The sequence below is a fragment of the Cyrtonyx montezumae genome, unplaced genomic scaffold, assembly GCF_038088225.1.
Source record: "Cyrtonyx montezumae isolate F1298 unplaced genomic scaffold, pur_monq_1.0 scaffold_101, whole genome shotgun sequence".
Taxonomy (NCBI): Eukaryota; Metazoa; Chordata; class Aves; order Galliformes; family Odontophoridae; genus Cyrtonyx; species Cyrtonyx montezumae.
The window spans coordinates 36,927-50,437 of NW_027071828.1; the positions used below are offsets into that span (position 1 = coordinate 36,927).

General features: G+C 46.5%; 1 protein-coding gene and 1 pseudogene across 1 annotated transcript; one reads left to right on the top strand and one right to left on the bottom strand.

Moving 5' to 3' along the window:
- Positions 1-5,293: 5,293 nt before the first annotated feature.
- Positions 5,294-5,391, top strand: LOC136044066 (U6 spliceosomal RNA; annotated as a pseudogene).
- A 2,562-nt stretch (positions 5,392-7,953) lies between these two features.
- On the bottom strand, positions 7,954-8,978 carry LOC136044064 (avidin-like). Its single transcript, XM_065729129.1, has 4 exons — positions 8,869-8,978; positions 8,574-8,787; positions 8,339-8,459; positions 7,954-8,085 (listed from the first exon to the last, which is right to left on the bottom strand). The coding sequence occupies exons 1-4, from the start codon at positions 8,938-8,940 to the stop codon at positions 7,986-7,988; spliced, it is 507 nt and encodes a 168-aa protein (XP_065585201.1). The 5' UTR covers positions 8,941-8,978; the 3' UTR covers positions 7,954-7,985.
- Between the last annotated feature and the right edge of the window lie 4,533 nt (positions 8,979-13,511).

A 13,511-nucleotide genomic window follows, 5' to 3' on the forward strand; every position in this document is an offset into this window, starting at 1 on the left:
CCAATGGTTAACGTTCGGAATATGGCCACAGGGCATTGGGAAGGTCCCTTACCACTGATAACTTGGGGTCGTGGATATGCTTGTGTTTCCACAGGGACTGGTCCTACATGGGTTCCAGCACGATATGTTCGGCCTCATCTCAAGGCAGAAAATAGCATCCAGCCTTTATGATTACTGGGATTGTGTGTTTCTTCTATTTTAGTGGTAGATCGAGTGTGAAGAATTATTGGGCATTATCTAGGTTGTTGTGTGCTTTTTCTGTTTCAGTAGTAGATCAAGTTTGTTGTGTGCTTTTTCTGTTTCAGTAGTAGATCAAGTGTAAATAAGACAGGATTTGATGTTGCCAACGCTGGAGTTTATGGAAATAGCACTTTTAATGTGCAGTTATGATGTTATTAGCCCATCAATTAGCCTTTTTTCTAATTTGCAAAGACAAAAACCTGGAAAAGAATCCTAGGCAAAGGGTTGATTTTGTGTTTTAGAATGATCAACTCTCTTTCAATTCACTAATCAAAATAGTTTTTTATAACCATGCATCATTTGAGACAAAGGCATATGCTAAGAGAGCTAACCTTGATAGTTTATTCTGTTTTGCAAGCAGGTGTTCCACTTGGGCTCCGCATCATGCACTGGCCACGCGGATTCGGTGTACAAATGGAAAAAACTCTGCAGACCCTGAGGAGAGTGGGAGCAGGGGAGAGTCTGTGGTGGATGGGAGAGGAAAAGTGCACCTTGAAGCAGGGGACGCCCTGCTGGCACTACCTATCGCGTCCACCGCTGGCATGTTCCTTTTCTCTCTTCTTTCTGGTGGTTTGCCATTTCTCAAGGGTCAATAGCTAATAATGTGTTTGCTTAGGGAGTTTCTGTTTCTTGCTTATCTAAAATGGATGTCTGCATGTGTGTAAGTGTGTGTATGTTGACTAAAACCCTAACCATCTGTGTTGCTCTGAATACACAATTTGCTTGTTTCTGCTCTTGAGATGTCTTGTCTCTCAGATCCAGGATACCCTGAAACAGCACCACTCAAGCTTCAGCCACAATCACCAAGTTAGGATGTTAGCTGGCAAAGGAAAGCAATACCCCTAGTGATACTCTAGCAGACCTACCCACTGATGTTGATCCCATTTGACATGCAACTTTATATCTTCCAATCAATTACTGGTACACAAAGAAAGGGACCCTCAGGGATTCTTTTCCAGGTTGCAGGAACCTAAAGCCATGGGTGAAAGGTGTGTTTGTTCACTTCTTATTAAGTTTAAAAATATTTCTTGTCTTTACGATATGATAACCTTGTCTCTTTCCTTACATTCAGCGTTTTATTAATTGAAGCCTTGATTAAATTGTGATAGCCTAAATGCCTTCATAAATACTGTTACAGAGTGTTATTCATTTGTACTATGTTAATAGTTTGCTAATAAATAAAAAAGGGGGAATTGTGGGAATACAAAAAGTATATTTAGAGCTGCAGATGTGGAACAGGATAAACAGCATGAGAAAGGAAGGCTGAGAACCAAGGACACTTCCAGAAGAAGAGGAAAACAAGTTCAAGTAAGCTGCGTGATGGCAGGCCCTAATTGGAGGAAGAGTGCGTGGTTTGGGAAGATTCACAGCCCTGATTGGATCATCGCCTGTATGCACGGTTAAGGACTGTTTTGGGAAGTTACATTGTTGATATGTAAAGGCGGGTGGGAAAGTTACAAGAGAGAACTTGTGAAAGTATATAAGGGATGTTAAAATCTGTAATAAACGATTTGGATCGTTCGCATCTGAGTCCGTGCCCGAGACACTGCAACGCCGGTATACTAGTGACAACATTCAATAGATACAAGGGCCAAGACAGAAAACCCCCAGTTTCTAAACTGATTCTTACACTTGAAAACTTTTGTCACGGTGTTATCCGTGACAGTGACCCAAGGGAAACCGAGAAGGGAGAGAGAAGAGAAAAAAGAAAAAAAAAACTGCACCATAAGTGGCCACGCGGCTGCCTGAGCAGAGCCATGCGCTCCGGGGGGGAGGGGGAAACAGCAGGAATAGATGGGTCTACAAAAAAAAACAACGGCACGATCTGAGAAGGAACGGTAACTTTACTAAATCTAATAAAATTGAACAATTGAGAGAGGTAAAGTTTCCAAACCAAAAGCTGTGAGCTTATGTTAAGGAGGAACTGCAGGGGAAGCACATGTGCTGAAGCTCCATGGCCAAGAGAGAAAATGCCCAGGCAGAGAAAGGCCTGGCATCCGGTGTAGAGCTCCGCCCCTCCACTGCTCCCAACAGCATTAACTCTTTAACTGCCTGCATGATGTTCTGATGTGGAATACCGGCATCAAAACCACAAAACCACAAGAACTTTGAACAAAAATTTCCGCTATCACATGCTTCTATTTCAACCATGTCAAAGTTAGAAAAACAAATAAAAGACCGATCGGACTGGGGGCTCTCAGGAATTGCCTGTGTTGGAGGCGGAAATGGACTGGCAGAAGCATCATATAGTGACCGGAAAGGGGGTTCCATGTATACATGGTATTGTTTACTTAAAAAGGGGGTACTTTAAGGATCCCAAGGGGTATCGACGGGCTTTTGGAATAGCTGCTGTGGACACAGACAACATTAAGCAGTTATCTGTTTTACCTGGCTTATCAGAAGATCCACCTGTTGTGGGGTTGCTACAAGTGAAGGAGCAACAGGTAACGACTGCTACAAAAACGGTGCACAGACAGCAGTACCACACTAACAGGGATTCCTTGCTCCCCATTCATAACTAGATCCGTCAGCTAGAGAGACAGGGAGTGATCAGCAAAACCCATTCACATTTTAACAGCCCCATATGGCCAGTGTGTAAAGCCAGTGGAGAATGGAGGCTGACAGTAGATTACCATGGCCTGAATGAAGTCAAACCCACAGAGTGCTGCTGCGCTGGACATGCTACAACTCCAGTATGAACTGGAGTCAAAAGCAGCCAAGTGGTATGCCACCACTGACATTGCAAATGCCTTCTTTTCAACTCTGCTGGCCACAGAATGCAGGCAACACTTTGCTTTCACCTGGAGAGGTGTTCAGTACACCTGGAACTGTTGGCCCCAGGGGTGGAAACACAGCCCAACCATTTGCCATGGGTTGATCCAAACTGCATTGGAACAGGGTGGGGCCCCCGAGCATCTGCAGTACATTGATGACATTGTTGTATGGGGCAATAGAGCAGAGGAAGTATTGAGAAAGGAGAACAGATTATCCAAATTCTCCTACGAGCTGGCTTCTCTATTCAGCGAAATGAAGTGAAAGGGCCGGCATAAGAAATTTAGTTCCTAGGTATAAACTGGCAAGACGGATGTCATCACATCCCAACAGATGTGATTGACAAAATTACTGCCATGTCTCCACCCACCAGTAAGACAGAGACCCAAGCTTTTCTGGGTGTAGTGGGCTTTCGGAGAATGCATGTTCCAAACTACAGTCTCATTGTGAGCCCTCTCTATCGGGTGACGCGGAAGAAGAATGATTTTGTGTGGGGGCCTGAGCAGCAGCAGGCTTTTGAGCAAATGAGAGCAGGAGATAGCCCATGTTGTGGCCCTGGGGCCAGTGCAGATGGGACAGGATGTAAAGAACATCCTCTACACTGCTGCTGGAAAGGAAAGTCCCACTTGGAGTTTGTGGCAAAGAGCTCCTGGAGAGACCCGAGGCCGACCCCTTGGATTCTGGAGTCGGGCGTACAGGGGGTCTGAGGAGCGCTACACTCCAACTGAGAAGGAGATCTTAGCCACATACGAGGGGGTTCGAGCTGCTTTCGAAGTAATCGGTACTGAAACGCAGTTCCTCCTGGCACCTCGATTGCCAGTGCTGAAATGGATGTTCAAAGGAACAGCTCCCTCTACCCATCATGCTACTGATGCCACTTGGAGTAAGTGGACTGCACTGATTACACAGCGAGCTCGGATGGGGAACCTCAACCGTCCAGGAATCCTGGAGGTGATCATGGACTGGCCTGAAAGTAAAAAGTTTGGAACATCACCATCAGAGGAGGTGTCATGTGCTAAAGAAGCCCCACCATATAATGAACTACCAGACAACGAAAAGAGATACGCCCTGTTCACAGATGGATCATGTTGCATTGTGGGTAAGCACCGCAGATGGAAATCTGCTGTGAGGAACCCCACACGAGAAGTTGCAGAGGCCACTGAAGAAGAATCAAGTCAATATGCGGAGGTAAAGGCTGTCCAACTGGCCTTAGATATTGCTGAACGAGAGAGGTGGCCAGTGCTTTATCTTTACACTGACTCATGGATGGTGGCAAATGCTTTATGGGGGTGGTTACAGCAATGGGAACAAAATGACTGGCAGCAAAGAGGTAAACCTATTTGGGCGGCTGAACTGTGGAAAGACATTGCTGCCCAAATAAAGAATACGGTTGTAAAGGTGCACCATGTAGATGCTCATATTCCTAAGAGCTGGGCTACTGAAAAACAACAAAATAACCATCAGGTAGATCAAGCTGCCAAAGTTAAGGTGGCTCAAGTAGACTTAGACTGGCGACACAGGAGTGAATTATTTTTAGGTTGGTGGGGCCATGAGACCTTGAGCCATCAAGGAAGAGATGCAACATAAAAGTGGGCTAGAGACCAAAGTGTGGACATAACTATGGATGCTATTGCACATGTTATCCATGACTGTGATACATGTGCCACAATTAAACAAGTCAAGAGGATGAAACCTCTTTGGGAGGAAGGGCGATGGCATAAGTATAAATACAGGGAGGCGTGGCATGGTGATTATACCACCTTACCACGATCTCATGATGGTAAGCATTATGTGCTCACCATGGTGGAGTCAAATACTGGGTGGCTTGAATCATATGCAGTACCCCATGCTACCACCTGAAGCACCATCATAGGGCTTAAGAAACAAGTCCTTTGGCGACATGGCACTCCAGAAAGAATTGAGTCAGATAATGGGACTCATTTCTAAACTTCTCTAGTAAGTACTTGTGCCCAAGATCATGGCATCAAGAGGTTTTATCATATCCCCTATCACACACCAGCTTCTGGTAAAATTGAAATGTACAATGGATGTTTAAAAACACTGTTGTGAGCTGTGGGTTCTGAAACATTTAAGCATTGGGAGAAGCATTTGGCAGAAGCCTCCTGATGGGTTGTTATGGTTTTATGATTTTTGTTATATTATTGATATTCCACATCCTAACATCATGTGGTGTTTTGGGAGTTAAAGAGCTAATGATCTTGGTCTAGTGGTTATGAGCCAGCACTCTCACTGTCGCAGTCCGGGTTTGATTCCCGGTCAGGCATATCCAGAATGCAGCTGGTTATTAAACTACAGAGAAAATTAGCATGGCCCCTGCACAAGGATGACACGCAAATTTGTGAAGCATTCCATCTTTTAACTCCCAATACACCACATGATGTTATGATGAGGAATATCAATAATATGACAAAAATCATAAAACCATAGCATTGGTCAACATCTGAGGATCCATCAATCACGATGGTCCTGCCCAATCCAGATCTCTACCTACTGTAGAAGGGGATATAAGGTCCCTGTAGTACATGTAAAGAACATGTTTGGAAAAGAGGTTTGGGTCTTTCCAGCTTCTGGAAAGGGCAAATCTCTCCATGGAACTGCTTTTTGCTCAGGGACCTGGGTCCCCTTGTTGAGTGATGCAGAAGAATATGGATGTTCAATGTGTACCACAAGGAAATTTGATGTTGGGTGTTGCCGTTGGTAGTTCCATGCTTATTTATATGTGTATATGTGCATGTGCACCTTTAGTGCTTATTAATCACTGTTTGTACATATATATTAAGCATGATGTAGTGATGTGGAATATGAGGCAGAATGTCACGGCTTTATAATTTTTGTTATTTGTATTCCACTTCTTAACATCATGTAGAGCACTGGGAGTAAAAAGAGTTAATGCTCCAGCTCCATAGATCATCAGTAAGTTTCTTTCTTTTGGATTGACCCAGCAGCAGGTGTGCCCTAGCTGTCTTATCTTCAGCATTAGCATAAAGCCTTAGGTTTTTGGACACTCTCTCTCATTTTATTTACTATACTATATTGCATTATTTTGAATTCCAGTATCTTATTTAGTAAATTATTTAGTAAATTGGCTTTCCTCCTCTGATTGTTGCCACTGTTTTGTTTTTCAGCCCATCTCCCTTTTCCCCTTTCCCAGGACACGGGTCTATGCAGGCTAAATAACCCCCAAGAATGGTACTCAATGAAAATAGTATGGAAGATGGTATATTTTAGTAGGCCTATATAGATGGTACACAGACAGCAAGCAAAAGAGAGTAGCTCACCTTTATGATGATAGAGGCTTGCTGTGAACTCCACATGGGAGGGATCTCCAACAAGAGATCCTTCCCTGGTGGTGGTCAGCCCTTAAATGGGGTTTGGGAGAGGTGGAGCCAGGCTCCACCCCTTCCAGTCACACAGGTACATTGCCTTCACCTGTGCTCCTGTGGCTGACTCAGTGCTCACCCCAGGTGACCAATCAGTGGTTCAGGCCATAATTCAACAGTTCCCATACAGTTCATGAGTCCCCTGCCCCAGTCATCATGGAACCAGGCCGAACCAGCTCCTAAACCATTAACAAATGGATGATGGAATTGAGTGCACCCTCGGCAAGTTTGCAGAGGACACCAAGCTGTGCAGTGCAGATGATAAACTGTAGGGAAGTTAAGCCATCTAGAGGGACCTGGACAGACTGGAGAAGTGGGCCCATGTGAACCTAATGAAGTTCAACAAGGTCAAGTGCAAGGTGTTGCACTTGGGACAGGGCAATCCCAAGTATTTTTACAGACTAGGGGAAGAACTCCTGGAGAACAGCCCTGCAGTGAAGGACTTGGGCTCCTGGTGGACAAGAAGCTGTACATGAGCCAGAAGTGTGTGCTTGCAGCCCGGAAGACCAACTATTTCCCAGGTCACATTAAAAAAAGGGTGGCCAGCAGGGAGTGGGAGGTGATTGTCCCCCTCTATTCAGCTCTTGAGAGGCCTCATCTGGAGTAGTGCATCCAGACCTGGGATCCCAAGCACAAGAAAGATTCAGAGTTCTTGGAATGGGTCCAGAGGAGGACCTCTCCTATGAAGAAAGGTTGAGGAAACTGGGCTTCTTTAGTTTGGAGAAGAGAAGGCTCCATGTAGACCTCATCGTGGGCATCCAATACTTGAAGGGAACATATAAACAGGAGGGGGAACAACTGTTTGCATAGGTACCGATAGGTACCATAGGCCCTGATATTTCCTGTATTATATTCCCTTCTGCTCTTAGAGGCTTTGGATTTGTAGAACACAGCATGCACTTGCCCTGCACTCCCAAGCTGTTTCTCTGCTTACTACAGTGCAGAGCAACCATGAGGCTGCCACACATGGCTATGGGCACCCAAAACTTAAACTGGGATTCAGCTGCCTAAATGTGAACCATGGGATGCAATGCTTGGGGCTGCAGTGTCTGTGCTGGGAGCCCCACGCTAGGGTCAGCACTGCCCTGCAAACACCTGTCTCATTGTGCTCTTTAGCTGTGCACTGGTCACAGCTTGCAGAGCACACAGCATGAGTGCTGGTGTCCCTGGGCTGGGTTATATTTGTGTATTTGCTTCTGCCAGAGGCTTCAGAGTCACCTGCCAACAACCTGGCACAGAGAGTGCTGATGAAGCCTGGTGAACAGCTGCAGACATGGCTCACAGGTAGTGAAGCATCTTGAGACAGATCAGGGATCAGAGGGGCAGGGAGCCAGGGGGCCCTGGGGAACCTGGGGGCTGAGGGGACAGAAGCTGACTGAGCATAAATAGGGACAGTTTTTTAAAAATACAACCAGAGCTGCCATGGATTTTTAATTTTTTTTTTAATGTGAGAAACTGGTTTTGCTTGTGGCATACAGAACTTTTGGGGGGCTGTGAGAAGTGAGCTGAGGGGAATAGGAAGTCACCCTGAGAGCTCATGCTTAGCCAGGAGGGGCTGGCTGCAGCATGCTATCACAGGACAGGCAAAGCTGCATCCTCACAGGATGGGGACAAGCTGTGCAAGATCTTTCCTTTTGGTGTACGTTTGCGTGTGAAGACATTCCTGCCCACCCTGCAGGGAAACAGAGAAGTCCCATAGGACAACTCACAGATGCACAGCTTGGTGCCCCAAGTGATGGGGTGTCTATAAATACTCCCCAACCTGCCCAAGCAGATGCTGGACACCCCTTGCCCATGCCCCACAGTCCCATCAGCCTTCCCCATCTGCAAACCTATGCCAGGGGATACCTGGGGCAGCCCCCACACCCTGCTCACCCCACCAAGGGATGCTCTCAGGGGTGCTGCCTCCTGAGTCCCCCTGCTACCTGGTGGCTTTCCAGTCCTCCTCCAGGGACCCGACAGCTTCACGCAGCAGCCACATGGTGCTCAGCATCTCCCTGCCACTTGCATCCACAAAGCACTGCCCAGCGAAGACAGTGGTGGCATCTGGAGGTTGTGGCAGAATGGGAGGGGGATGACACCCACTCACAGTCTTCCTTCACTGGGGTGCCCCAAAGCACTCCCAAGAAGACTTCCTGGCTCTGAGGATCTGGCACTTACTGGAGAATGTGTCCCACCATACGGTGAAGGCAAAGGTGGGCCATGCTGCCTCACTGGGCTGATGCTGGGCTCCCCTCAGGGGAGAGATGTGTGTACAGCCACCAGCAAGGGTCACCCGGGTGAGGTACTCGCCTTGGAAGCCTCCATCATCCGCCAGTGCTGAAATCTCCATCAGCGAGTCCTGTTCGTTCCTCCACAGCCCGCTGAGCTGGCACTGCAGGAATAAGAATGTGGGCCAGCCATTGTCCCTGGGTGCAGACCAAGTGCTACCCTGTTCCCTCACCCCATCTCCTACCTTTCTCTCCGCAGGGGTGACACACGTTGACAGGGCCAGCACCAGGGCTAGGGTGAAGGCACCACTCCCCATGGTTGCAAGTGCTGCTCAGCACCCGTCAGGGCTCCCCCTCGTCCCTTTATAGGGCTGTAACCAGAGCCGTGTAGTGCTGGAGGCTGAGGCGAGCAAGACAAGGTCAGGGTGACCCAGACAGGCAAGGCTACGGGGGAGGGATCGCTCACGTTGCCAGTCGCTGTCCCATGCCACCACCAGCAGCTTCTGTTGCTGCTTCTGAGCTGTCTCTGCTGCAGTGTGAGGCTTCACTGGGGCTGGGATTTGGGCCCACCGTGGGCCCTGAATAAAGCTCTCCGGTATGTGCACTCATGGTCCTGGCATATGACCCCTGCAAAGGTTTAGTGCTGCTCTATTGGGCTGGGGAACTGGTCCCCAGGTAAGCCAAGGAGAGCAGCAGAGGAGCACAATCAAGGTGCTGTTGGATCCTCTGGGTGATGTTGGAGCTCCCTGACTTTATCTGCTTGGGAGAGGTAACAGCTGAGTGGAGACATTTGGCATGGACACATTGGGTACTGAAACAAATGTTGGGTACTGAGCTGTTCAGTTTTGAGACACTTATAAACAGTTGGTAGAAACCGTTCCTGCAGAAATTGTCTTATAGGCCACTAGATGCCCTCAGATAAGGAGCAGCATTGCTAATCCTCTGCCAGTCCATTTTTCCATTCCTAATTCTCGCCTTTGCATGAAGCAGATACTTGGACTAAATATTAACTGAAAATGCAGGAAGCTTGTTAAAAGGTAACTCTGAGCAGAGCAGCCAAGAAGGTAAAAGGCTGCAGTGACAGTGTAAATGCACTCTGCTCAGAAAGGCTGAGAAGGAACTAGAAAAGCTGGACAAATTCAAGTCCAGGAGAAGGAAGGCACCAAGAAGACAGAATTGTGTCAGAAGTGGAAGGGGCATACAAAAGAGAATATTTTATTTACAGCAGCTGGCACTCAATGGAAGCCTGTGTCCCTTGACCACTGTGAGATATGACAGATGATTTGTGTCAATAGGGTGAAGAAGGGGGGCAGACTAGGCAGACTCAAGGATGATACTGTACTAGAGATAACATGGGCATTAATCATAGATGCCCAAACACTCCCTTGTAGGATAGAAAAGAGACAAACAGAGAACGGGATGTATGTGTGCCCCCCCCTTCTCAATAAGCCAGAGAAAATGTTGTATCAGCATACTTTAACTAAGCCTGAACTTTGAGCAATTAACCCTGTACAACTAACCCAATGCGCGCATGCCTAGAACCAAGGATGCATAGAAGGACACTAAGGAAGACAACTTATCTCCCTCCTCATGATCCCCAGAGGGAAGAATACAACCCCCTAGCAACATCCCACGCAAGAGCAGAAGGACAATGTGATGTGGAATGAAGGAAGGAGACTTTGGGGGAATCGGGTGAAACTCTGTACAAAAAAGGGGGGGTCAGTCTTTTCGGTGTGTGCCATTGGTGGAGTGGAGACTCCCCAGCACACCCAGAGCTGTTTGCTTATTGCTTTCCACCTTTTGATTATAATAAAATATCGCAGAAACTCTGATTGGTCTCTGGGCTTTTATGACAAATTGGTGACTGACATGATGTGACTGGATTTGAGCGAGTCATCCTGACTCCCAGGAGGCGCCCTACCTTTTCGGTAGCCTCGGGGGAAAAGGATCCTTGCCCAACCTTTCACACCACACAAACTTGGAAAGGCAATAAGCAAGGAAAAGAGCTCCCTTGGAAAAACTGCAGTTTATATCCCATAATTCTTGTGCATGAAGATCCAGGCGAGAACATTGGATTGTGAGTACCGCTTGGCTGGGAGGGTGGATTCCAGGGCAGAGAACCTTAGCTTGAAGAAAGCCCCTTAAAAGGTGGGAGGAGGGTAGTTGGAAATTCCCAGGGACCCACGGAGACGTCCAGAGAAAGGGAATGAATCACCTAAAATAGGAGGGATGTTGTGGTGACCCCAGGAGGATGAACCACGGCCACGTCGGAACGATCTTCTTAAGATGCTGATGCAAGGACTCAGAGAGACATCAATATGATTATGCAGCTGAGCCAACTTTATTGCGCAGGTTATATTTATACCCCTTGAACACATGCTATTTTTAGAATAATTGTTAAGCAGTGGTTCTTGCTCTGTCCTTGAGAGATAAACAGTGTCCAATTAGTTCTTCTTTTCCCACACATACCAGGGCCATCTGGTTCCACCACAAACTTACTCCCTCATCGTTGCCCGGTCAATGGTGCACCACTTCTCAAAATCCAGTGATCTGAACATGCTGTTTTGTTCGCACTGCTACAAAGATAAGCACACACAACCTCCTTCCCTAAGCCAGTTCTCCACAGATGGATAGCGAGAGAAGTTAAGGAAAGAAAGGAACTCCAGAATCAGGACATGGGGCAGAGAAAGTTGAAATCTGCTGACCCCAGAAAGGACCCAGGGAGAGGTCCCAGGAGGGGCCCATGGAGAGGTCTCAAGGATAAGGAAGGGAGCAAATTGCCCGAAATACCCCTGGACAGTCCCCTGGGGTTAATTATAAAATACTGGGAAATTGGGCATCCCAGAAGGGAAAAACAAAAGAAAGGATGATCCATTATTGCATGGAAATGTGGGATAGAAAACAAATAAGACCTGATCAGGTGTATTGGCTGATGTTTGTGAGTCGTTAGTGAGTGTGCTGGATACGTGAGATGCAGCATAGCTGTGAAGTGAGTGCGGAATCCCAATCCACAGTTCCATCCTCCTGCAAAGGAAACAGAGACAGACGAAGCGAGTAACAACAACAGTCATTGTCCTTCTCTTTGTGTGTATATCACTTGTCTTTTGTCTATACGTATGTTATAGGTGTAAAGGATGGGAGTTCGTATCTTTTAAATGAGGAGGGCAGACCAATAGAGGAAAGGTGTTCATAGCCCCTAAATGGGACTTTAAGCTATAATATCATCTTACAACTAACATTGTTTCTTAGGCAGGAAGGAAAATGGGATGAGGTAGCATATGGAAGTATAATTGATAATGGTATGTGAAATTGTAATTGAGGGTATGAGTTGTGGGCAAAAGGGTTAAGGAGACCCTGCTACCCCTGTGGGGCAGGCACTATTAAAAACCCAATTTGTGGCCAAGTCTTGTGTCAACGGTTTGCGGGACAGTTTGACCCGGTACCGTGACAATTGAGGCAGGGGACCCACGGGCCCACACCCCGGGGAAGGGGAAGGGGAAAAAGGGAAAAAGGAGAAGGGAGATGGGCCCAGGAACAAAACAGCGGCAACGATCTGAGGAGGAAAGCTAATTTACTAAATAAGATATCAGAAAAGAAAATAACACAATATAATATAATATAATTGGAATTGAGGCAAATGAATCAAATAAAATGAGCAAGAGAGAGTGTGTCCAATAAACCGAAGGCCTTACGCTAACGCTGAAGGCGGACGGCTGCAACAAACACCCACTGCCGAGCTCGGTCCCGAAGGGAAGAGAGAGTCCCGTGACCACAGTTTTTATCTTTCCCTCTGGGCGGAAATATGTAAAAATGCAAAGCATCGCAAAGTCCTCTGGGGAATGTGGTTCTCTTCTGAGACAGGTACACCCAGAACTATCGATGATCCACAGAGCTGGAGCATTAACTCCTTAACTCCCAATACACCACATGATGTTATGATGTGGAATATCAACAATACAACAAAAATCACAAAACCATAACATCTTGGATGGACATTAATGTTATGGTTCTATGATTTTTATTGTATTATTGATATTCCACATCATAACATCATGTGGTGTATTGGGAGTTAAAGAGTTAATGCTCTAGCTCTGTTCTGGGTATACCTGACCGGGAATCGAACCCGGGCCGCGGTCATGCAAGCACCGGCTCCTAACCACTACACCACAGCATTAACTCTAAAAAGAAATTGGAAAAGTTAGAAGATTGGCAGGAACGGGGACTAGATGAATTACTGAGAGAAGCACAGAAAGTATATGTGAGGTGGGATGAAGAGAAACAGAAAGAGAAGGCCCGAACATTTGGAATATTTGGAATATTTGTTGTGGCTGTAAGATAGGCGAAGAAGGAAGAAATTCCTAAGTAAAGAGAAAACCTTAGGAATACTAATAAGAGCATTGGAAAGTCCCCTCGAAAGGGATCCAAGCAAGGAGTAAAAAAAACCAACCAACCAAACAAAAAAAGCCCAACAGGATGAGGAGGCATTTAAAGAATAGGAGTGTCGGTGGCTATACATCCTGGGGACGAGACCAACTAAAGAGCCCTTGATAAAGTTAAAATGTAGGTCCCCAGGCAGAAGAAACTATCTTTTTAATAGATACTGGAGCTGAAAGATTTACAACACAGAAACTACCTAATGGGTGCATAATAAACAAAGATACAAGCTTAGTAGTTGGGGCAAAGGGGGAACCCTTTCAGGTCCCAATTGTGAAAGATGTGACAATAGAAGCTGAAACTAAAATTTGCTTGGGAAATTTATTAGTAGTCCCCGAGGCAGAATATAACCTACTGGGAAGGGATTTAATAGTGGCATTAGGAATAAACATTGCCATAAATGAAGTTCTTAGATTATGTGTTCTCACACAGAAAGACGAGGAAGAAATAGATC